This window comes from Ammospiza nelsoni, chromosome 2 (assembly GCF_027579445.1).
Source record: "Ammospiza nelsoni isolate bAmmNel1 chromosome 2, bAmmNel1.pri, whole genome shotgun sequence".
In the NCBI taxonomy this organism is placed as follows: domain Eukaryota; kingdom Metazoa; phylum Chordata; class Aves; order Passeriformes; family Passerellidae; genus Ammospiza; species Ammospiza nelsoni.
The window spans coordinates 60,394,036-60,418,010 of NC_080634.1; the positions used below are offsets into that span (position 1 = coordinate 60,394,036).

Here is a 23,975-nt window from a genome sequence, read left to right on the forward strand (position 1 = left end):
ACCTAGTTTAGATTGATGAAAATTATTTTAAGGTTTCTGGAAAATTATTTTACAAATGTTGAGGTCTCTGAATAGAGAAAGTTTAAAGTATTCCTCTATCCTCCCCCCAGCTAATGTATAGGGACTGGGTAATAAATGTAAAAGTGAGGCACAGGTTTAAAGTCAGAGTCAAATTCTGCCTTTGGTTAGATGAGTGCAACTCCCAGTGAGGATCTGAGTGGATATTAAATGCTCTGTGTAGCTTCTAATTAATTAGCACGGGGTTATAGCGGGAACAGATCTTCATCTTTGATGTGGAAGGAACTGGGAGGTGGGAGCTTTCCCAGTTGCATGATTGCTGTCATACTCTGTGACCAGGCACATGAAAGCCATATTATTTGGTTATTGTTGGATGCTCTCCCTCTTCCCTAAAAAACTGTATCTGGATGGGCAAGAGAGAAATTCAAAGGAGACCAAATCAATCAGAAAAAAACCCCACAATAATCTCCAACCAAAAGTTGCATCAAATTCAGGGGGGAAGGAGAAAACTTTGAAAAATGGTTTTTTAAAAGCAAAAAATTATATTTATGAAAGATAGTTTTGATTTTGTACTGTCCTTTTTTTTTTTCAAATTCAAAATGGGGCTTCAGTTTTTCAAGAAAAGAGTTTGTGAATATCTTAAGAAATTTTTCAAATGAAGCAAAGCATTTTGGTTTTGTTTGATCAAAAATGACTGCCTTTTTGGTATTTATTATTTAGAATTTGGAAAAAAACCCATTTTGGCTCCTGATAATTCTTTCTAATTTATCTGGTTTATTCACCAACCAGAAAATTCCTGTGTGCCCCTAGTTACATTTTTTTTTTTTAAAGTTTGGTAGTGTTGTGGATGCAGGCAGTGAAGTTAGCACCTCCTGGGAAGGTGCTTTTATCTGCTCAAGGAATGAAAAGCTGCAAAATTCAAGATGGAGGTGTAAATATATGTTGATAAGCTGAAGATAGAAAGTTAATAGGAGAGAAAGGGAAAAAGTCCTCCTTAGTCTGCTTAGCTTTAAGGTAGTCCTGAGTTTGTGTAATTTGCACAATTTGGGATGCTCTCTGCCCTAACACTGTTAATTGCTACCAGCTGCCCATCATGCTCAGTGTAATTGTATGAGCACATAAGTACCTGTTCAAGAGGGTTTATTTGACAAATTGTCCCACAAAGCTTGTTTACACTGCTTAATAGAGCTGCCCTTTGCCAGCCATTTGGATATCCCACCATCCCCTGGCTCAGGAGCAGGGTTGTAGCTGGGATTTGGGAAGTGCAGAAACACCCAGCAGTGAGTGTCCTGTTGCAGGGGAAGCCCATTTGATGCTCCTTCTGTTACACCATTTGACATTGAGGGTGTCTTGCTCCAGTTCCCAGTTTGGCCCAGGTTTTGGTGAGATCCCATTATGGGTGACAGTGTGCTGCATCACAGCAATGCACCGTGCTCCTCACACTGTGTGGGGCTGTGGTAATGCCCAGTATGGTGCCAGGGTGACAGCTGCTGTCCTTGCTGTGGCAGGAAGGCAGGCATTAGCCACAGATGGAAGTTAAAGGAAATGTGTATATTCTTATTGCTTATAAAGCTCCCAGGGTGGATCTGGCTGTATCCTTGGCAGTGTGGTGTCTTCTCCTGGTGCTCTCTCTCCACAGTGGGATGCTGTCACCTCCATGGTGCTAGTAGCAGAGTGGAACATGTTTCTCAGCCATCACAGCTCACAGCCTGACAGCTTGGTGTGAAAGGGGCAGTGAGTCCTCTGCTTAGAGGCTGGGGCATGAGCTGGGTGGTGAGGAGGGGACATTCCTGCTGGGAGGACAGCATTCTCTGGATTTAGGGCGGAGGGGCACGGCACTGTCCTTTTAGACTGCCATGCAATCTGCCACAGCTGCCCTTCACATCCTCAGCTCACACCTCCTGGACAGGTTGAGTGTCCCCTGCCTTGCTCTGGTCACACAGAGCCTTTCCTCAGGAAGAGGTGTCTGTGAAGCAACACTGTGCCCAGGGAAACTGTCGCCTCAGCAGCAGATCAGAAATGTTACAGCTGCTCAGGATAGCTCCCATAATAAAACCAAAGTGCTTTGGAGCTGCAGGATGGGGGCTATCTGGTGGGGAAGCGATGGTGCCATATGCAGAAAATCACACTAAAACAACCTTTCCTTTGCTTTTCAGACTGGTCATCTCAGTACGATGCTTCCATATCTGACTCAGCCTGGGAATACGAACGGCAAATTGCTCCCTTCCCCAAAGGTATAACCATTACTATTCTTCAATATAGCCCAGAAAAGACAAAATTTAGGAACTTATGTACTTTTCTTTTAATGCTACACAGTTGCTAAGTGATTTAACTCTGATACAGGCAAACCAGTTGTGCTGCCTGGAAGAAGCATTTTTGTGTTGTGTATCCAGTACTTAAGGAAGTAGTGAATCTCCAAAATTATCACTGCTGTTACCATGTCATTCAATGCCTTAAGTCAGATCCAAAACTTTGGCATTAACCTTGTAACTACTGAAGTGAACCACAGACCTGAAACAGATGGGGCCCTGGGGATTTAATGCCAATATGGCAAACAGTTTGGTGATTAGAGTCTCCCCAAGGAAGTCTTCTCTCATAAACCAGAACAGAACCTTGAAAGTATCTTCTGAGGGGTGCCCACTTGTGGTTGCTGGGAGTGAGAAAATCTTGATTCTCCCTGTTTTACCTAGTTAAAATATTATTAGCTATTTGATGATAGAGGGACCTGAATCTTATTTCTGTGCCTTCTGGTACAGTGCTTAAGTTCATGGTCTGCAGATTTCAGAATTCAGTTTCTTTCTCTCATTCTGTCAGTGACAGTTCATTAACATGTTCACTGTGGAGCAGATTCAGTGGGTCACAATTGCTCTCTATGGTCCTGCAGATTGTTGTCAAAAGGAGAGTTTGTCTAAAGCATACATTCAGCTTCACAGCAGATCTTTTTATGTCCAGGCAAGCCCAGTGGGGCATTTGGGGTGTGTGGAGGGACGTCTTTTGAGACAGAGTTGAGTCTCTGGCTCCAGTAGAGCACTTAAAAAGTTTTAAATGGAGTCAGGGCTCTCTTTCCGAGTCTGGTTAGCAGGAACCAAACTTTATCCATTTCCTTGCCCAGCTGAAGTGGCTTCTGTCCCTGCTGTGGCCCTGCTACGTTCTTTCTGTGGATCCCGTTCTTTGTCTTGGGATGAGCAAATAGCTGATTTAGAGCTGCACATATCACTAGGCTACAGTTACAGATTTCCTGATTTTCAGAATACTGAGTAACTGCTTGCTCCTACTCCCTTTCTTAATTTGAAGGGATGTGGAGAAGGAGCATTTCTCATTGCTTCAAATGCGTATATGTAACAATTTTGCAGAGTGAAATGTTGCTGTCAAGTCCTTGCTGTAGGCTAGGACAGTTTGCTCTCTTTTGAGCGTTCTGTATAAATTATTAAACTTTAAAAACGGTACAACTCCATCAAAAGTAGCAGTCTATCTCATGTATTTTTCTACAGGATGACGAAAGAAATTTTTGTTACATGCTTGTCATTTGGCTGGTATTATATTTTGATTGAAGCACTTATTGACCCAAGGGGCTTTTAACTAAACAATGATTCTTGGTCATGTCAACATCATGATCCTAATGTTTGTAATGTCAGTGGAAGAAGGGAAGCAGTTTTTTGGGGAAACTGTTGGCTTCAATATAAGTGGCACTTACTGCAGTGAAGCTCTGCCTTCAACTCAAAGCTCCCTCCTAACTCAAATGTTAAAATATAATGATTGTTTTTCACAGGGAGGTTAAAAGCACGAGTTCAAGGGGTTTTTTGGATATATCTGAATACATTTATGAATGATTTTTTTAGATCATGAAATAGGCAGGCTAAGTCTAGAAAACTGATTGGTATAATACAGTTGAGACTGTAGTTTACAGCAGGGTGTATAATGCATACAAAGGTACACCACACACTATTGCTACATAATGTATAGCATACTCTCTCTTGTAGACATGTACTCATATTTGTGTTACACAATACCTTCCACACAACAATTAGCATGCTAATATGCAACAGTCTTGAAGAAGCTCCCATATAGTCACTAAGCACATTTATTTCTTCTTTTGGTCTTTCCTATCTGTTCCTTTTTTATTGCTGAGCAACCTGCCTGCCATCCCAACCATGCCAAGGCACTGAGGAATCACTGAGGACTAAGTGACATAGGAACTAATTTTTCATAGTAATTTACATACTGGTAGCCATATCTTCAAAAATATGTGGAAACTTAGACATAATGTGTTCTCAGTGGGATTTTCAGAAGTGCTTTGTTAACCTGCCGGCAGAGAAATCAATGCAAGTTATGTGCTGGGACATTCTGGAATGCCATGAGATACTTCTCTGCTTCTTTTCATGTTAAATGTCTTCAGCAGTCTGAGTGAAGTTTTAAGACCCATGGTGCTTGAATAACACAGATAAAATGTCTTTCTATGCTTTCTTTCAAAATGAGATGCATGCTGTGTAGCTGCAGCAAAGAGGTTGCCAGAAGTGTGAACTGGGAGCATTCCTGCTTGCTGCTCGTCTCTTTTTGGGCTCACAGATCAAGACAACTTTGGTGCTGGTCATCAGTGTGTGTTCTGGGCTGGTTTTTCAGTGAAAGCATTAGTTGAAAGCAACTGTGAAAAAGCAAGGGAAGAAGTGTTGAAATGTTAGCTCTCAGGACATCGTTTTGTTGTTTGCTTTTTTATTTTTAAGAGGGAAAGAAAAAGAGAAAACACATGAATAACGCTGGGATTTCTGCAAGGCAGAAGAGATTATAAAAAGAAGTGTTTTTAAAGAGCAAGTCTGTAGCTTTAAAATATGCAGCTGCATTGAAGTGTGTGCCAGAATATTTTAAAGTAACATCAAATATCTTTATTAATAAATTTGTGATAGGTTTATGAATTGGAAACATTTTGTGTACAAACAAAAAGAACTGTTCTGAGCACACTCAGTATTCAGCCTGGTGTTTATAGACTACAGTGTGTCTTGGCTGTAAATTATGGCAAGATCAGGAGGTGCCAGCCCTGACCTTTCTGTCCCTCATGCACATTGCTTGGTGATGATGCTGTGAGCATGCAGACAACTGGGACAAGGCAATTCATGGGCAGGAGCTTTGCCAACTATCCACGAGGATGGATGGGCGAGCTGTGATGTGTGGGTGTTATGAGCAATATTTTGTAGAAAAATAAAAATCTCTACCCTAGGCCAAACCTGCATATTTAATTCATCACCTTTCAGTGGTGTATAATTAAATGCATGTGTCTGTTTGCTGTGACTGGCTGCAAATCTTCAAATGAATGATTTTTTTTTTTAACATTCCCGGTTACTAGTTCTATTTCAGTGCTTTCTTCTCTATGGATGTAAATGACTAAATGATTTGTCCAATTTATATGAACAGAATAGTAGCTGTATGACCTAACTTACTACATTATTATTTTCCTGCTGTTGCCTGCTTTTCTATATGCTGGAAAAGTTATTTCATTATCTTAGGAACATTGTTCATAAGATTGGGAAAGTAAGGACTATTATGTGTCTCCATTTTTCCAATGGTAAAATCTTTAAAGCAATATTTTTAGAGAGATTTGTAAGGATGAGTAATAAAAATTGCTGGATATTTTGAGTTCCTTGGAAGAAAAAGGTGAAAGATGACTAATAAAGAAATTGTTGATCTCATGATTGACACAACTCATATTATTGCTAGACATTAATATGTACTGATTCTAGAGAAGAATATTAACACATTTTTTCTTACCGATTTGTTTTTGTTTTTGCAGCTCTTTGCCAACGTGTCCGGCTCTGTGAATGATGAGGGAACTTGTCAGTGCTCTGTGTACTTGCCAGATACCACCTTTCCAGTGCAGAAGGCTGAGCAACTGGAAATTATAGCCACAACGCTCTCAGAGAAGTTTGAGGCAGAGCTTTCTAAAGTAAGGTGTTCTTTTGTCTTAAAAATAACATTTGCATCTTTTCTTAAGAATGGCTGCCTACACAAAAAATACAGCAGTGAGCATTTTTCTGTGGTGTGTCTTTAAAAGAGTGGGAAAGAGAGCTCCGTAAGAAGAAGGAGAAAGGTGACTAAATCTCTAATCTTTGACATTGTAACATGTCATACATTTGAATATTCTCAGGTCTCTTTTCTAGGCCTTTTCAGCTAGAGGCATATGGTATGTTTTGGAAGAATGGTTATGTTTTCCTCTTTTGGCTCAGTTCTATTAGTTTGTGATTGCTACACGATGCTATAGGAAGCCAAGCCTCCTGCTCTTTCATGTGTTATTATTTGTATCAAGCCAGCCAGATTGTGAGAAGGCAGTGAAGGGAAAGAGGAGAAAGGTCATCACAGTCCAGAGTGAAGAAGTAGGTGAATAATTGCCCCTTCACTGCTTCTTCTCTCATAGGGAAAAATAAAAAAATTTTAAAAAATCATTCTTTTCAACATCTGATGCTGTGGCAGTGAGGCTGCTGAATTATGCATTTCTGTTGAAGACAAACACTGCTTTGGTTGCTTGCTGCATGAATTGAGATCCATTTTTTGAGGAACTCGGGCAAACCTACACATGCTGAAGTGCACTGGGTGAAGCTGCCTGTGAAGACAGGAGTCTGCTTTTGACTTTTTATGGTAGATGAATATTCAGGATTCAGATTGGGTGTCCAGCAGAAAGTGTTTTCTTTGGAAACCAAGCATCTTAAGAAACGAAGTGTCCTTGAATTAATCAGCAGAAAAGGCAAAGCATTAAATTATAAATTCTAATCATAAATATTCATAACCCTTCTCTGGCATAATCAAGAACAGATAAGAAGTTGTGCATAAAACCCACAACAACAGGCATAGGATTCTGTGGTAAGATCTTTCAGTTCAAATAGCTTGTTTTGAAAGAGCTGGAGCTAACAGTGAAACACATTCAGCTGCCAGCAGGCATATGAAGGACAAACTGACATAAGTCCTGCTGCCTCCAAGCGCAGGAGTTACCTGATCCCTTGAAGCATGGAAGTGCAGCTCAGGGTTAATGAGCCATGAAAACCCCTGAGATTTCAGGCTCCCATACTGTTCTCACTGTGGTCAGTGCAAGCATTTGAAAGTAATTGTGCTGGGGAATAGGATGAGGGACATGATTCCTAGCTAAAGAATCATTGGCATGATTCTTTGAGGTGGTTGTGTACCACCTTTCCCAGTCTCTTGTGCTGTTGTAACCCATCTCTTACTGGTATTTTACTCAGAATGGTGCATGTTCCCTTTAGGCTAGTGCCAGGCAGATATGAGAGCACCTCAAGTGCTGCTTGACTTCTCTGTGTGAACAACCTCAGCTCTCCAATGAATTCAGACATCTTGCTCATATAAAAACACAAGTTACTGCTATAGATACCTAAAATAAGGTGTCCAGATTTGTACCTGGAACTCATCTCTAAATTCAGGGCAAGCACTCAGCCCCACCCTAGACTTTAATGTCTAGGTTGCCAGCTGGTGTCAGCTGCTGTGGCTGTTGTCACCCTTCCATGCCCAGCAGTGTACTGCAGTGTAGACACTGACCTTGACTTGCAATTCTTGCTGCAGACAGTGAAAATTCCTGACCTAGCTCAGGCTTCACTGAATTTCATCCTGTCGAGACCAATCAGCCAAGCAGTGTTACAATGCATCTAGTTGAAGTGTGACATATACTTTGGTGTAATATGGGCACAGAGACACTTTAGGTCAGAAAGTGAATTTTGGTGTAAATTGATGTGTGTAAGATTTCTCAGTTATAATGTTCTATTCTTTTATAGAAAGAAGAGAGTTTTTGAGCATTGCCTTATTGATATCTGAACTTAAGTATTCTGAGATCCCATCATGCATAAATCTCCATGCTCAAAAATTCTTTACCTTTCAAATGGTATAAAAATGCTTCTTATGCAATCCTGTATCTTAATTCAGTCATGATTATACTCATAGAGACCAGGAAATAATGAAATGGAGGAAACCCAAACTTTCAATATTGATCATTATTAGAAATGATCCTGAGCAAATTCCTAAGGAATTGCATTCAGACATAACCCAGCTCACCATAGAAGTGGGACTTTCTACCGAATCCTTCCTTTTTTGGCTCTGAGAATCCATGCTTTTGTTGCTCTGCTAAAACGCCCTCTGAAACTCATGGGAACTTTTCCTGGATTGGAGCTGCAGGATTGGACCCTTTTAAGGATGCTTTCCATGTGATAAAAGTCCCAGATAAACAACCTGATTGAATCATTAACCTTTTGCCTGATTGTTGGCTAATTCAAAAAGCAAGGGGGTCCTTTTATAGAATCAGCAGGCAAGGAAGCTTGCAGATAAAGAGATGCTCTCATGTGCCAAGTGAGTACAAACTGTAGGCTGAAAATACCAGGCTAATTTTTCCTCTGTCACATCAACCTTTGCCAGCATAATTATGATTACAGAAGAAAATTAACCTTTTAAAGCAAAGTGGGAATTGGCTGTTCCTCTCAATAGGAAGGGGGAGAGGACAATTCTGTAACAGGGGTGGGTCAGTACACGATCACAAGGAGAGAATGTGCCTCAGAACATGGCTCACAATGGCCACAACATTCTGACTTAACAGAAACAGGGGCAAAACCCCCTGCTTTTCAAAACAGGACCTGCAATGGAATTCTTCTCCATCTCAGAAGGCAGACTGCCAGCCTTGCTCCTTATGGATCTGTAGAGGTCAAACCTGCTCTAAGCCAGTGTCCTGGGCTGAATGATTTTAGAAAGTTGCTGGGTTTGTAATTTCTTTCTTATTTCCCCTCATTCCTCTCACATTTTTTCTTTTACATCTTCATCTTCCACCTTTGTTCCCCCTTCTGTACTCTCCAAATGTGTGCTGGGGAAGTGTCTGCTTGCATGCTGCAAAACCTGTTTTGATAAATACCAGTTGCAGGTAAATGACACACTAAATGAGCATTGCAGATTTTTCCTGCCCTTTTCATTAAACGAAGGTGACAATGCTTGGAATGAGGAAAAACTGAAACTGAGGATTTTCCCCCTTACATGTTCCTCACATGGTTCAATTTTCTTCCCATAAGGGGCTAATCCAGGCCCTATGCACTCATCGTACCCTACTTGAGGCTTTTATGACAAATGCAGCAGCAATCACTACTAGTTATTGATCTGTATCCCTAAAAATAGGATATGCACAGAAATTCTGTGCCAGCCTGTCAAGAGACTACAGGCAGTCTCTAGCAGGTAGGTGCAGTAGAAGAGCAGGGATTACAAGCTGCTTAAATCTATCTGCCTGCCAATCAACAGAGCAATATTGTGTTCTTTTTTCAACTGATATTTCTAACCCGCAGAAACTCCTAAACCAGATCTGAGCAGGCAGGAATCTCCACACAGAGCATTGCAGTGTTTAACATATGTACTGGATTTATCTGCAAAAGCAGTGTAGACCTGTTAGTGCAGCACTGCTGAGAAAATTTTATTTGTCCTATAATTCGCCAGGGGAGCTATTAGCTTAAGCTCTCTGTGACGCTGGTGTGGCTGTGCAGAGCACTGCAGAGCGATGGTGCCGGTTCAGGCTCAGCTATACTCTGCTGGATGCTGTTGACGTGTCCTTAAATGACCTAGATGGTTGACTGAGTGAAAATCCTCTAATATGGGAGGAGAACTTGAGGTCTGCATTCTGCAGTCAGGGCTGAAATAACTATGTATGCCTTGTTCCAGCCCTCAGCATTTTGTCCAGGCTCTGAAAACTCTGGAGAAAATTTCAAATTCACAGGTTGCTCACTAATGAGTAGCCATCATTAATTCCAGCAGCCTGTTTCAGTGGTTTGTAGATTTGGTCTGTATTGCATTATTATTACCAGTATTACTGTGAGAAAGTTCATTAATTATTTCCAGTATTATTGTGAGAAAGGTTATTAATACCTGGACAGATTTCCAGATACCTCTGTGATAGACATAGCTTCACACAGCAATGCAATTTTGCTCAAAAATGGACTTGCTTCATACTTCTCAGGCTGGAATAATATCCTAACATTTGTTGTTGTTTTTGTTGTTGAACAAACCCTAGACCCACAGTTTAAACATTCACCTTTGAATAATTTTTCCAAATGATTTTTTACAGGTTGTCTTTCAACACCAAACTCATTTTTGTGATCATTTCAACACCAAATTCATTTTTGTGATCATTGAAAGTGTGAGGTCCAAGAATTACTGACTTTTCCAAAAGGATTGGTTCTTCTTGCTATTCCCTACCAGATGATGGTGGCAGCTATGGCAAGGGATCCCAGCTATCACTGTTGCTAGCCAGTAACAAGGAACTAGGTCTAGCTCTTTCAAGCTGTTATTTTTTGATTCTTAATTGTGTAACTTGAATTATATAACTTTTGATTCCTAAATCAATGATTTGAAGTTATCCTGGCTTGATCTGGGAGATGTAGAGCATCCAGTGCTGTGAGCCAGGGTGCTTCTGCTACAGCTTGTGGAAACTCGACAGTTTTGAGCAGCTTGAAGCCTGGCTGCATGCATTTAGAACAGAAGGTCTGTTTCAAACTCAGATTTAAATACATGGAACTGAGCATCCTGGTTTTGGTGTATACTATGTATGTCCATGCAGGGTTTTTGTAGTGGCTTAAGATTTATGGTGTAGTTGTGCCATTATTGATAATTATACTTCTGAACAGAGGATTTACTCTTATGCTTCTCCTCCTTAACCCACATCACTATATAACTTATACATTTCCATGCCATGAGCTCCCATACCTCCTCTTTGGTACCCAAGGGATTCAAGCAGGATTGAAAGGAATTATTTGAGAAATGTGGGTTTTTTCCTGGGTCCATGTCTCAAGGGCTACTGACAGAGCAGAAAAACAGGGAGTCTGTTGTCTTCACACCATGGCAGGATTTCAGACAATGGGAAAGAAGTGTTGACTTTATTTTAATGTTAAGATAACGCAAGAATGCATGCAAAGATGTAGGGTAAGTCTTTCAGCTGAAGAAATAATAGTAATGGAAATTACAGTGCTGTAGATAGAGGCACAAATACCATCTGAGGGTATAAATATGAAGTTACTAGTGCAACAAGCTATTTACATTTATTCCTACTTATCTTTGTGATATAATGATATATGAAGCATATGGGAGAGAAATTATGTGCCTTTACCAAAGCATTAAATTTCAAGGAGCTAACATTTCTAAGGGAAGTCCCAAATCCATATAATATTCTTAACATTCTGCTTCACAATACTTGTGCTGTGACCTTTATCTCAGCAGATATATGTGTGAAAATATATTTATCTGGACAACTATTTAATGCTTCAAAGACTGAAAAGGCTGCTATATAAATTACTCCAGCTAACGCCTGCCATAAATTTAACACTTTCATTTAAACCAGATTTGATTTTTAACACTGTGTTTAAATGTTTCCTCCTTGCCCAAAGAAAAGCATCAAATCAGTTCTGCCAATGTTTGACACAATTCAAATGTACACAGGGTAAAGTCCTATTTGGATTCAGAGTTAATAGGAAATGAAGTTGAAAAACTTGGGGATGCTTTATTGCATTTTGCAGCCTTCTCTGGTTGCTTTTGAGAGATAATACACTGTGGATTTCCTAATAAAATTTTCACCAATGTAAGTTCTTGGCATACTGAGGATAAAATTAGCTCACAGAGACAATATTGGCAATGAATTAAAAAAATGGAAGACTGTGAGTAAAATTCTGCCTTCAGTTATCCCCAGGCATTTCTGAGGGGATTTTTTGAGTCTGCTGACAATAAATGTGGGTTAAATTTTATATTTTTTAATGGATGTGATGAGAATTACATTTATGCAGTTTATGTGAATAATATATATGACAAGTATGTGGAAGATATGCATAGGGTACTCAGAAATATATCTATTTTATATATCTATTTCTCAGAAATACAATAAGGGTGTCAGCCAGCCTTGTCTTGTTTGCTAACCTGAATATGTATCTCTTTTTTTTTCTTTCTTTCAGGTTAGGGAGTACTCAAAAAGAATTGAACTGTATCAGCAGCAAATCCTCAATTTAACCATCAGAGTGCAGCAAGTGGAGACGGGCAGTGTATCTTACACGGAGCTGGACTTCCAGTTACTGAAAGTGGAAATCAATGACCTGGAGAGGCTGGTCACTCAGCTGAAGCCCAGCCTTGTTGGAAGCAATGCCATCGTTGAGCAAATATATTTGGAGGTATTGCCAAGGTTTTGATTAGCCACAGAGGGTTGAAGTACACAGATAGTCCATTCTCTCTTTAGTGTTTAGTTGAGTCTCTACTCAGAAATGCAGTCTGTCTCTACTGCAGCTAGTGGAATTATTTTAGCATTTCATCAGCATAAATTAAAAGAAAACTTGACCTTAAATATATTAACATCTTATTCCTTGGTATAGAGCACAGAAAAGTAAAGCAATCCCAAAGCAAATGGAGTCCATTCTGGTTTTGCCAAATATCTGCCTGAAAATTAAAAGTTTTGCATAGTGTTAAACGCACAAGCTGATTAAATTATTATAATAAATATTAATTTTCAGACCCCCATGCTTGAAACCCTCTGCACTTTAATTTAGATAATTAAAAAATTAGCTTCTGGTTGCTAAGGCAGTGGCTCAATCAATAAGAAATCAAGAAGTGGGAAAGATTATCACCTTCCTAGCAGACTATAAATCACATTTTCAAAACTGTAGTTAATCACTCACCTAGAGAGAATGATTACTTAAGATGGAAAGTGAAATCTCATTTGCTCCAATGTCCTCTATATCATCAAGCAGGTGATTAAGAAAACTATTTATCCTTGCAAATAAAATTTGCAGATACCTTTGTAAGGCTGGAATAAGTACTTTTTATGTTTAACAGCTATGCGCCCCAAGACTCACTGCATAGTTTTACACTATGACTAAAATAACACTATTTTTGCACACTGTTACACAACTTAGTCTTAAAGCTTATCCTTGTGGCTATGTGCTCTGCTGGAAATGTCAAGCTGAGGCTACGAGCATGAGGCCTATTTCTTAGAACCATTTTCTGTAGCGTCTTCTGTGGTCAGCGCTGCCTGCAAATATCTGTAAAATAACACTGGCATTAAACTTGCTGTCTTTTTTCCCCTCTAGATCACCAATCTGACTATACTGGTAAATGAACTAGAGTCACTGGACAAAAACAATGTCCTTGCAATTCGTCGACAAATTGTGTCCCTGCAGAATCGGTTGAAAGAGTGTGAAGAGAACGCAACCAGAGCTACACCACCTCCTTATTTCCCACCAGGTAAGCATTTCTGTTGGGGAACACATAAGAGGTAATATAATACATGGTTAGAACTGTAAATGCAGAGACTTCCCTTTGTTAATATTAAATACAATTGTAAGGATACTCCTTAGCTCTTGAAAAATTGAGCTGACAGCTCCTAATGTTTCATGAATGGTACAAAAGGAAAATGAAGGCAGGACTCAAATTCTTACAAACACAGTAGCTGTTTCCAGCTAGAAGGAGTTTCAGTCTTCTTACCTATAGTTTGAAAAGCGAATCTCTATTCTATCCCTCTTGCCTTTTTTTTTATTTTCAGAACAATTACCTGTGGCGAATGTCATCTTTTTACTAATTAGCTTTGATTTCAGTAGTTCCTATGAAAGTGACCTGTGTTCATGGCAATATTGCTCTAATGCTGCTTGGAAAATGTATGAGCAACTGTTGATGTATTAAAGCTGTAGATGTGTAAGCTCCAGAGGAGAGCTTTGCATGAGATTACTTTTGCTTGACAATCAAAAGATCCTTCTAAAACAGGTGGTCAAGGGACCTGGGGGAAAACTCTGATCTCAGGAAGATAAGGAGGATCTGTATTACTGAGTTCAATGGAACTAAGAATTTACAGTTTTCTTAACTAGGAAAGGTTTTATTCTGGGGCCTGGATCAATGGCTTTCAGAGAGCAGTTCATATAATGGTGTTGAGTTACAGCGTGTGTGGTAATTAGTTTATAACTGAAAGAACTTTTGTCTGGGCATTGTGTTCAGTTTGAAAAATCACATTGTGAGTGAACCATAGTCTGAGAGATTTTGAGAGTCAGATATGACACACTGGAGCAAAACATTTAGGGAGCACTAGATTGGATATGCCAGGTCAAGAATCCCAATTGCTAACAGACAGGAGGATTTGTAAAACCGGGTTGGTCCCTTGAGTGTTTTATACACAGGGGCATCCTTTAGCCAGAGTACTGTAAGAGCAAAAGTGCTGTGTTGTGTACAATACCCAGGGGAAGATTATTGCTTTTCCCCATAAGCTGGTTAACAATCAGCTAGAGGAGCCTATAGCAAAGGAGGAGCTGTGTCCTGCTTTCAAGGAGCACAGATTTGCCCTACCAGCATTTAGCTCTCATCACCTTGAGGTCAGCTAATTCAAACATCTCATTTGAAAGGTGAGAGGAAGAAAGACAAGCTTCCCTTGGGGTGAGCAGTCCCTCCTTAGGGCTTCATGGCGATGCAAGCAGTTGCTGTGTTTCTCTGACAGAATGCATGAGTAACACCTTGTCTGAGAATCAGACAGGAGAGGAATCCATAACAAAAACCTGCAGTAAAAAAAACCAAACTCAAGGCCTTTCTCTGCTCCTTAAGGAAGGGCTTGAAATATTTCAATGAAAAAACTGCACAATGTTTTAGAAGTACTTGAAGGGCATCTCACTGATTTATTGAGGGTGATGGTGTGTGGAAAGAAACAATCTCTTTCTCTTCAAGCCTACAGCAAGCTTTTGTTTTGGTGAGGAAGTCCTGAGCTCCAGAACAAGAATACTTTTTCCTTCCTTGAGTGATGGAGGAGAGGGCTGCTTTTATCACCTGGGTGGTCGTTGTGTCTGTGGGGCATAGCAGCTTTCACTGTGTAGGAAAGGGGAAACTGCTTGGAGAGCAGCTCCATGCAGGGAAAGGCAAGTCATGGTCTAGAGCAGGATGGTAGCTCTGGGGTGCGTAAATGGAACTGCATGGAATTGTGACTGAAATAGACTTATTCAGCATTATTTCTCAGGGCACAGCAGGGAGATGAGTAGATTTTATCTGGTCCCAACATGGTATTGCTTCAGCATTGCCTCATTCTGGACTGGTCAGACAGCTCAGGCACCTTTGCATAAGGCAACACTGCTCTGTAGCAGAAAAGATTGAAGGAGGTAAAAACCCTACTTGGTGTAACAACTTCCAGAGAGTTACCAGCACTGACATCAGCTGAGGACAACCTTTGGTGTCATCTGAGAGTTTTTCTGTCCAGAGGTAGGAACCTGGGAGGGGTTGGAGGATGTGTGTGGGTGTGTTAGCACATGGCCTCCTTTAGGGTGAGTGTGGTCTCTGAGGATGGCAGAAAGAACTGGCAGAGAAACTGTTGTATGCTGGCAAGTTTTCTTCATGCTGGGAGATGAACCTAGGTGTTGTGCTCAGATCCCTGCTAATTCACAGAGGACTAGCATATTGTGACTTTGTGTGACTCATGGGGTGCAGTTATCATCTGTGCAGAGGACTTTGTAGAGCAGCTACATGTCCTGCAGACTGTACCTGAAAACACTTAAAAGCAGTAAGATATTTTTTCTTGGGAAGATGGAGTAAGTATGTGAGAAAGCTGCATCTCCTGGTCATTTTGGAGGTGCTACATAGACTCTCACAGCTAAGCCTCTGGAGCTTTCTAGCACCCATTTGTGTGTTTGAATACAATTTCAGTATGTTTTCTCTGCAAGCTTGAATGTCTTGAATTCCTGCCAAACCTCTTGGCCTTGCCCTGATTTTAGTTCATGTTATATTTATTATGTTTGTATTAAACTCACTCTTTGTCCTGTTTTCAGATTGCTTTTTCTTCCCCCCTTCATCCTCTCTCCTGCATATTTTGGGTAGGCAGCATGAACTAGAGAGAGCTTGGCTAATCCCTAAGCTGTCTAAGATCATGAGTCTAAATGCAAGTTTAATTAAAGCTTCTTGATTCACACTGCTGTAGTATGCAGCCCCTCTGACTCTGTCCCCCAAGGCTTTTGCTGCTGTATTTCTTTGAGTGAGCAGGCCTGTTCTCAAATAACATAGCAGAAAGAAATCACTGGTTTCCATTTGCCTTACCCTGACTGAAGAGGTGTGTGTCTGAGTGTCTGATATCTAGGTAGTCATCTCCATAAGTGTCACTGGCTTTTCTGTCCGCAGTGGTTCATGGCATCGCTCTCCTCACCACTCCAGTGGGAAGAAATATTTATCCATTAGTTTCCCTTTGGGCTGATCTTATGTGGCAGCATTGGGTAGGTATAGACAGAAAAGACCCCAGGATGGTCTTTTGAGGACTCTTCAGCAGATGCTGTGTTGCACCTCGCTGAAATGATCTGAGAGAGGAAGCAGGGAGAAGTGAGTCAGGTGAAATTCAAAGGCAAAATGGAAAGAAAAGAAAATAATTGTTTTTTTTATTCCTGTATTTTATACACTCAGAAATTAGGGTTTCAAGCTACTGGTGAGTAGGTCTCAGCAAGAGGAGTACCTGGAGTAGCCTAATGCTGAAACTTTGGCAATCTTTTTGGAGTCTTACAGTGGTTTCACTCTTAGCTTATGTTTTACCTCTTATGGACCTAAGCTGTCTGTGTTTTTTTGAATATTTGGGTTGTGTTTTGAAGTGAATGCATCCATACACAAAGAGAGAGATATGCCTAGGGGCACCTGAAAAGAGCTGTCCGGTTGTCCTCCCCAGAACTCCCTGAACTACCCCTGGAGACACATGCATTTATCCATTGGCATTGGAGGGAGTTGATGCCCTCCCTCAACCCCATCCCCTATTAGATGTTGCCCACACAGGTCTTTTGTGCAGCTGCAAGCCTGCCTCTGTCCCCCATGACACTGGAGGAAGACTGGAGCGTCTTTGTGTGTCTTTCTGTGTCAGTGAGACAGTAGGAGCCAGGATGAGCCTTTCCTTTAGAGCTCAGTCTTTGGTATCTCAAGCCCTAGTAAAGGTAGGAAACAGCTCCCACATCTGGATGCAGTGGTTGATCTGATGGGGGGAGGGTGCACATCTGGTGCTTGGGAGCCTGTGTGAGAATGTAGCACCAGCCTGCTTCTGGTGTCTGTGCCCCTCATGGGAGTTCCTTCCAATGTGGGTCCCACCTTGTCCTGTGACCTTTGTCTGCACAGGCCAAGGGTGGTCCCTTCTCTGCTGCAATCAGACGCAGCTGCTTGGTGGGAGGAGGCTGCTGGAGTGTTTTCTTGCATTGTTGGACTAAGAAGCTGATGTGCTCTGCCAGTGCTTCCCAGTGAAGTGGGCAAAGCGAGACCCAGCAGCGTGTGCCTCATGCTCAGTCTGCAGCCTGTTGGCCAAGCAAGTCAGGCTCCCTGCAGTCCTGACAACTCTGTGTCAGCTCTTTTCTGATGAATCAGAAGGATTGGTATATAATTGAGCTGAGATACGGGTTCTTTTTGTGGGGACAGCATGTGTGTATGTACCTGTGCTAGTCCTTCTTTTCTCTGTTTGCTACATAAGCACGAGACAAAGGAAGGCAGAAATACCAGGACGTCATTTATCTGTGGTCCAAAACAATGGAGAAAGGAGTTAAAAACTTGGAAGTTTGAATAATGCATATGGATTTATTTCAAGTACCTTCTAATATTTACAAAATTACATGACACTTTGTTTCCTTTGTGCATTTTTTTCCCACAAGATCTAGACAGGGAGGCAAGTTTAGATTAAATAAACAACAATGAATCCTTCTGAACCTGTGTGAAAGACAGATCACCCCCAACTACCACAGAGGATTTTTGTTAAAAAAAATAATAATTATGGGAGAATTTTCAAGGAAATAAAAATCAAGCACACACTCTATAGAAACCTCAGACAATTTTTGATGTCATTAAAACGGAACACACTTCTAACTTTATTTTAATAATTCATTGTTTCATAAATAAAAACCAAACAAGTGTTCAGCAGAGAGATCTCTTTAGGAAGAAGAAATAATAATTTATTATTTCTTTTGTAAAAAAAGGTCTCTCTGCTGAACACACGTTTGTTTTTTATTTATGAAACAATGTATAAATTATTGAAATAAATCTGGAATTGTGTTCTGCTTAATGACATGAAAAATTATTCGAGGTCGCATATAGATGAGCTTAGCAGTGCTTCACTACCTGCAAGCTTTGGTGCTTCATTTTTTTAAACAAATGGAGAGTTTTAGAACATTTAATAACCATTTAATTCTGAGATAAGTTTATTGTGATTTAAGCACAGTAATATATTCAATATGTTGCCAGCTTTAAAGAAGTCCTCATGCCAGAGGTAACAATACATATTAGAGATATGAGAAAAAACCAGTTCAAATTGATTTATGAAGTTGGCAGGCTGCAAGCCATTTTGCACTGGCTGCCTTAGCTTTCTTCCCTTGCATGAGCTGAGGTGCAAGCACCTCCAAATGCTGGTAGCTGTGCCAAGTGCTGAGGCCATGCTACTAGACGTGCTACGTGCCATTTCCAGAGATCCAGCCTGGCCAGCCATCCAGCAGTGCCTGCCTTGTGTGCTATATTTGGAAATGAGGTTTCTGCTCCAGGGCCTCGTCCTTTGTAAAGCACTTAAGTGCATGCTTAAATGCTCATCTGCTCCAAGCCAGGAATGCTGATTCGAATGGATTCTTGGTGGCATGAAGGAAAGCAGCATTCAACCAGGGTCATGCCATGTTTCAGCTGCAAGAAACCCAGGACACAAGTATCTGGGGGAGGAGATGGGAGTGTTTACAATTTGTGCCACCTTCTCTGCCATCAGAGATGAGATGGAGACTCAGTGATGAGGAGCTACTCCCATGGGCAGTACTGCCCCCAAGGAAGTTGCCAACATGGCCTGGGGACATAGGGACTTATCTCATTACAGTGATTTATATTTAATATAAAACTGCTCCCTGCCTTCCTCACATATGTTGAGAAGGCTGCAGGTGAATCACATGTCCCTCAGGTCACAGTCACTAGCATAAGACAGTGCAAAACTGTGAGGAGTGAAGGTGGTATGAAGCAGAAGCAGAGAAATAATACATTTTGAGCAAGGGGGAGACACGCAGAGCTTCACTGCCCAAACCACCTTTACACATTGGCACAAATGTCAGTGCTTGGACACTACTAACATTCAGGACTCAGGTTTTCTAGTCCCACAGGCAGAGCACCTTTCTCCTCCGCAAAGCAGATTAGAAAAAATTTCTCTGCTTTTGTAACTGTGCATTTCTTTCACTAATTATCTTGTTTCCCAGTCTTATTCCAAGTAGAATACTTCAGATTGGTCTGCCTCTAATTTTCCTTCTTTCTGTGAGGTAGACTGCAAAGCCTTTGAGAACAAATGTTTCCTAGACTTTTCCTGTCAGTGGTTTCAGGAGTTTCCAATTCATCTCCATAACTATTGTCTGGCCATGCTTAAGGATGGTCAGCTTTGAGGGCAAAAGGAAAAAATCTTTCTCTGTTATTACTCTTTATTCTTTGTGCTAAGACAGAGGTTATTTGTATGCCAGACATCCCTTCATATGACTGAGTTTATGACCTATTCTTGTCATAGAAGCTGCAAGAAATCATGACGTAGTTCCCACTCCAAGTATTAAAACCTCAAAAGTTAGTCTTGACTTTCATCACCACCATAGCTCTCAGAGCACAGAGTTCCTGTTTTGAGGGACGTATTATTAACACCAAAATTTCTGGCCATTAATTTATTCACTAACTTATGTGTGAGACTTGGGTCTATTCATATAGTACTCCATCTTTAATAAGGAAGGCTGTCTAGTGGCTTGAACATCCTGTTGAACTGGGTCATATTGGAGTACCACTAAGCTTGTGAGCTGGTGCCAGCCACTTGATATCTCTGTCTCCAGTAACTCAGGTGAAGATAACCTTACAGAGATAAATCTGGGACACTTTTGTGGCAGTAATACAAAAAGCTAATGTTAACACTTGGAAAAGTGCATGCTGGTTTTTGCCAGTGGCAGCTTCACACTCATCAGAAGCCCAGGGACATTTCTGAGTGGAGTTTTTTCCCTACAAGTGACTTATAATATTGAGAATTTATCAGGAAACAGGAATGTCACTAATTCAGCATGAGTAAAAGGAAACTGGTTTTTTTTGTATTTAAATTATTTTTTCCATGATGCTGAAAATGGTTTTGCAGTTGATATGTGTCTGGTTCAGCTTGAAGTCATATTTTCTTTAGAGTTGCCCCACATGAAAAGTCATAGTAACATCAGTGTGCATTTCCTGGGCTGTGGTTGTTAATGTCTGCAGATTTCTTTGAGGGCCTGAGGTGGAAGGCACCATGTGGCTGTGACACACAGTTGTAAAGCTGTGATTCTGACAGCAGAATGCTAATCTGAAATGTGACTCTGGAATTACTGCTGCTTCTGCTGCTTGCTTCCCCTTCACAGTGAAATACACAGAAATCAGATGCTCCTCATTCTTTTTTTCCCCTCAACTCCCATGCTTTCAGTTCCACTGAGGTAGAAAATAACCTAAAATGCTTCTGAAATTGTATTTTCCAGGGGATTTCCTAATGCATCAGGTTGGCCTGCCTCAAATGGGTAGAAACAGAAATCTGTCCCTTGTATGGAACAGCACAGCGAGCACCTACTTTCTGTGAATTAATCCCTCACCTCCCTTTTAAAATAAGTGTCATAATATGGACTCAATTTTTTTTTCCTGAGTTTTTGAGTCAACTTGGAACACTGGGTGCCATCCTGTTGCTGACCTTAGCCCAAAAGGAGCCTTTTACACGCAAAGCTGTGCATTTATGGGTGTGCTTGATCACAAAGCTATTCCCTTCTAAACACAGTCTAGAGGCTACGGTCTGCAAAACCTCTTCCCAAGTAACGACATTTGGAAAACCTGTTTGTTTTTGTTTTTTTCTCTTTACTTACAGGTACCTGTGTTCACCGTGGACCGATGAATGTTAGCCAGCCTTATGTTGCCAAGCTGAACTGGAGAGGATTTTCCTACAAATATGGTTCCTGGGGTAGAGATTATGATCCCTCTAACCCAGAGAATGATGTCTATTGGGTTGCACCATTGAACACCGATGGTAGATACTTAGAATACTTTAGAATTTATAATTCTTTTGATGATTTGCTGCTGTTTAAATACACGTATGAAAGGAGAATAACGTATGGGGAAGGAAGTGGTGCTGCCCTTTATAAAAATTATTTGTACTATCATCGTTATGGTTCCACATATATGGTGAAGCACAATATAAACACAAACACTGAGGTTTTGAGGAAGGAGCTTCCAAATGCTGCTATTGGTAACCGTTTCTCTTATGCAGGCGTAGCATGGCAGGACATAGATTTTGCCGTGGATGAAAGTGGGTTATGGGTAATATATTCAACTGAAAATAACGTGGGCAACATTGTGATTAGCAAGCTCAATGAGACCACACTTGATGTGCTAAATACTTGGCAGACGAGACAGTACAAGCCATCTGTTTCCAATGCTTTCATAGTATGTGGTGTTCTTTACGCCACAAGGCCGTTGAACACTAAGAAAGAGGAGATCTTCTACATGTATGACACAAGTACTGGCCGAGAAAACAGAGTGAGTATCATCATGGATAAAAAGTTAGATACAATCCAGAGTATTGATTACAGCCCCACAGATCAGAAACTGTATGTTTACAGTGATAGTTACCTTGTAAGATACGATGTGACTTTTCAGCCTTAGTACCTCAGGGACATTTGCATATGACAAAACTGGCAGCAGCCAGTGTGAGCGATCCAATGGACCTTTAGACAATGCTACTGTCAGTTCAAAGTTCATCTAGTCTGGTGACCTTTATGTGGGGGTGTCTTACAGGTACTTATACTCTTTAAAGGAATTTCCCACTATGACCACTAATATTGCTGCCAGCAGTTGGCATTATGGAGTTTTTTAGGTTTTTCTTGGTGTTTATTGGTGCTCAGTGCTTTTCAATTGTCCATTTTCTGGGGGTTAGATTCAGTGCTTTTTGTTTGCAGAAATAGCTGGGTGCAGACTATCTGGTGACCAAGTAGCTAATTACCCACTGATTTGCATTTGTCAGAGTAAGACAAGCAAGGCACTCGGAAACAGAATGAATTTCCACTGATCTTCATCAGAGTGAAATGAGGCCTCAGAGAAATTAATTCAAGGATTAAAATAGATTAGGAAGTAGACTTGGTTGGAAGACAGCAATCCATTTGTTAGTTGGAAGCAGTGGTATCTGGCTCAAGGCTTTAGGAGGGAGGGTAAAAATGCCCTTTGCTGTGTAGGGGCTACCGCAGGAAGGGAAGGCATTGTGGAAGGGACAGGGCTCCCTGCCCTCGATAGCCCTGATGCAGTGGGACACTGGCCCCTGGCCCCCAACTCTGGCTGCCTCCAAGCAGTTCACACTCCCAAGCTGCCGCACTACCAGGCTGCCTTATTGGAGTGCTTGTGGAGGCAAAACTGGCAGTATGGTTTTCATCAATGTTCTCTTCTGTCTCACTCTGCTTCCCTTATTAATTTTGTGTGTCTAAACCTGGCCCTACAAATGGTCTTACTATAATCTAGCCATATACTCTATTTCCCAGCCAGCGCAGTGCAAAGAACGCTGTTTTCCTTTCCTTTATGTTCTTCTAAGTTTATGCAAATCCTCCCATTGACTTTATTGGCCATGAGTGGCGCTTGGTGTGTATAACGCACTGCCATAGAATAACAGACACGTTATTTGATGTGCCTCTTTTCAACATTTTTGCCATTCTGTAATTAGATTCCTGAGAGCCTCATTAATCTAAGCTCCTATTTATTCCCTGGGTAATTCTGTCTCACAGCAAGGTAAGAGGTCTTGTGGAAAACATAAGTCTTTTCAAACTAGTTGAATATATGATAGAGTTTTCATTTTCTTAAATGGGTATTGTGTGGTAGTTTCTGAATATGTGCACTGTAACAATGTCTTATTTTCATCACATCAGAAAGCAAGCTAAAACACTGAAATTCAGAGCTTAGAAATGACAAAGAAAGCAGTTCATGTGATTAATTTTCTCCTGTTACATATGCAACTATGTCTGTGTCCTCTGATAATCAAAATCAACATGTATGCAAATGATTGCTTTTGTTTTAATAAAAAACTGTTTCAAAGAATCTCAGCTGTTCTATAGAGCTGTTAAAGTTATGTGTGACAAATAGGTAATTTCTGTGATGAAACAGGAAACCTGGGCACCAAATATTTGAAACAGGATCACTGCACTCACTTGGGCTCTGTGTGCTTAAGTAGGAGCAATGAAAGGTGTGAATCTGTATGTCAACAAGTGTGGAAGAGGAGCTTTATTTCCCTGCATGGAAATATGTTAGCTGGTTAGGGCAACACTTCTTCGCCAAGCTGAGATGTTACTCAAGATATTGGAGGCAGATGAACTGATAACATGTTTTGAATCCAGGTGCTGCCACTTATCAGGTATCAGCATCTGTTTCTTGGAAACCTGTGAAATGAATTTGAAAGCCATGGAGGCGTTGGTGCAGTAATCAGATCAGGAAGTACAGGCAGGGCTGCTGTGTGAATAATCTGCAACAGACCAAATAAGGATTTAGCTGAGAAAGAAAGAAGAAAATACTGGAAAAAAAAAATAAAAATCCACTCTTCATCTGTGTGTGTGTCATGGAATGTGACTAACTCTTCACTTATTATCAAGAAATGTCATCAGCATGGGCCTTGAGGCTCCTCAGCTCACCATCTTTTAAGGAGGGAGTTGATATTAAAATGCAAGTAATAGATTCCCATGAATTGGTTGTGGTTCTCAAGTCCTTCCTTCAATGTCTTTATTGTTTCAATGGCTTTCAGCTTTGGGTGTTAGGAAGAAATTCTTTATGTGAGAGTGAGGTGAGATGCTGGAACAGGTTGCCCAGAGAGGCTGTGGATGCCCCATCTCTGGAAGTGTTCAAAACCAGGCTGTGGTCAAGTGGAAGGTGTCCTTGCCTGTGGCAGAGGGGTTGGAACTAGAAGATCTTTAAGGTCTCTTCCAACCCAAACTATTTTATGATTCTATCATTCTATGATT

At 40.8% G+C, this 23,975-nt stretch overlaps 1 protein-coding gene across 3 annotated transcripts in view; it reads left to right on the top strand.

Annotated features, from left to right (window-relative positions):
• OLFM4 (olfactomedin 4) overlaps nucleotides 1–23,061 on the top strand; it is a 47,196-nt gene extending 24,135 nt beyond the window's left edge. For all 3 annotated transcript variants that reach the window (XM_059466121.1, XM_059466120.1, XM_059466119.1), the window contains 5 exons: nucleotides 2,175–2,252; nucleotides 5,801–5,953; nucleotides 11,973–12,185; nucleotides 13,098–13,251; nucleotides 20,852–23,061. In XM_059466121.1, coding sequence (XP_059322104.1) covers nucleotides 2,193–2,252; nucleotides 5,801–5,953; nucleotides 11,973–12,185; nucleotides 13,098–13,251; nucleotides 20,852–21,645 — 1,374 coding nt within the window. In that variant the 5' untranslated portion in view covers nucleotides 2,175–2,192 and the 3' untranslated portion in view covers nucleotides 21,646–23,061. The remainder of the gene's footprint in view (nucleotides 1–2,174; nucleotides 2,253–5,800; nucleotides 5,954–11,972; nucleotides 12,186–13,097; nucleotides 13,252–20,851) is intronic.
• Nucleotides 23,062–23,975: the final 914 nt, after the last annotated feature.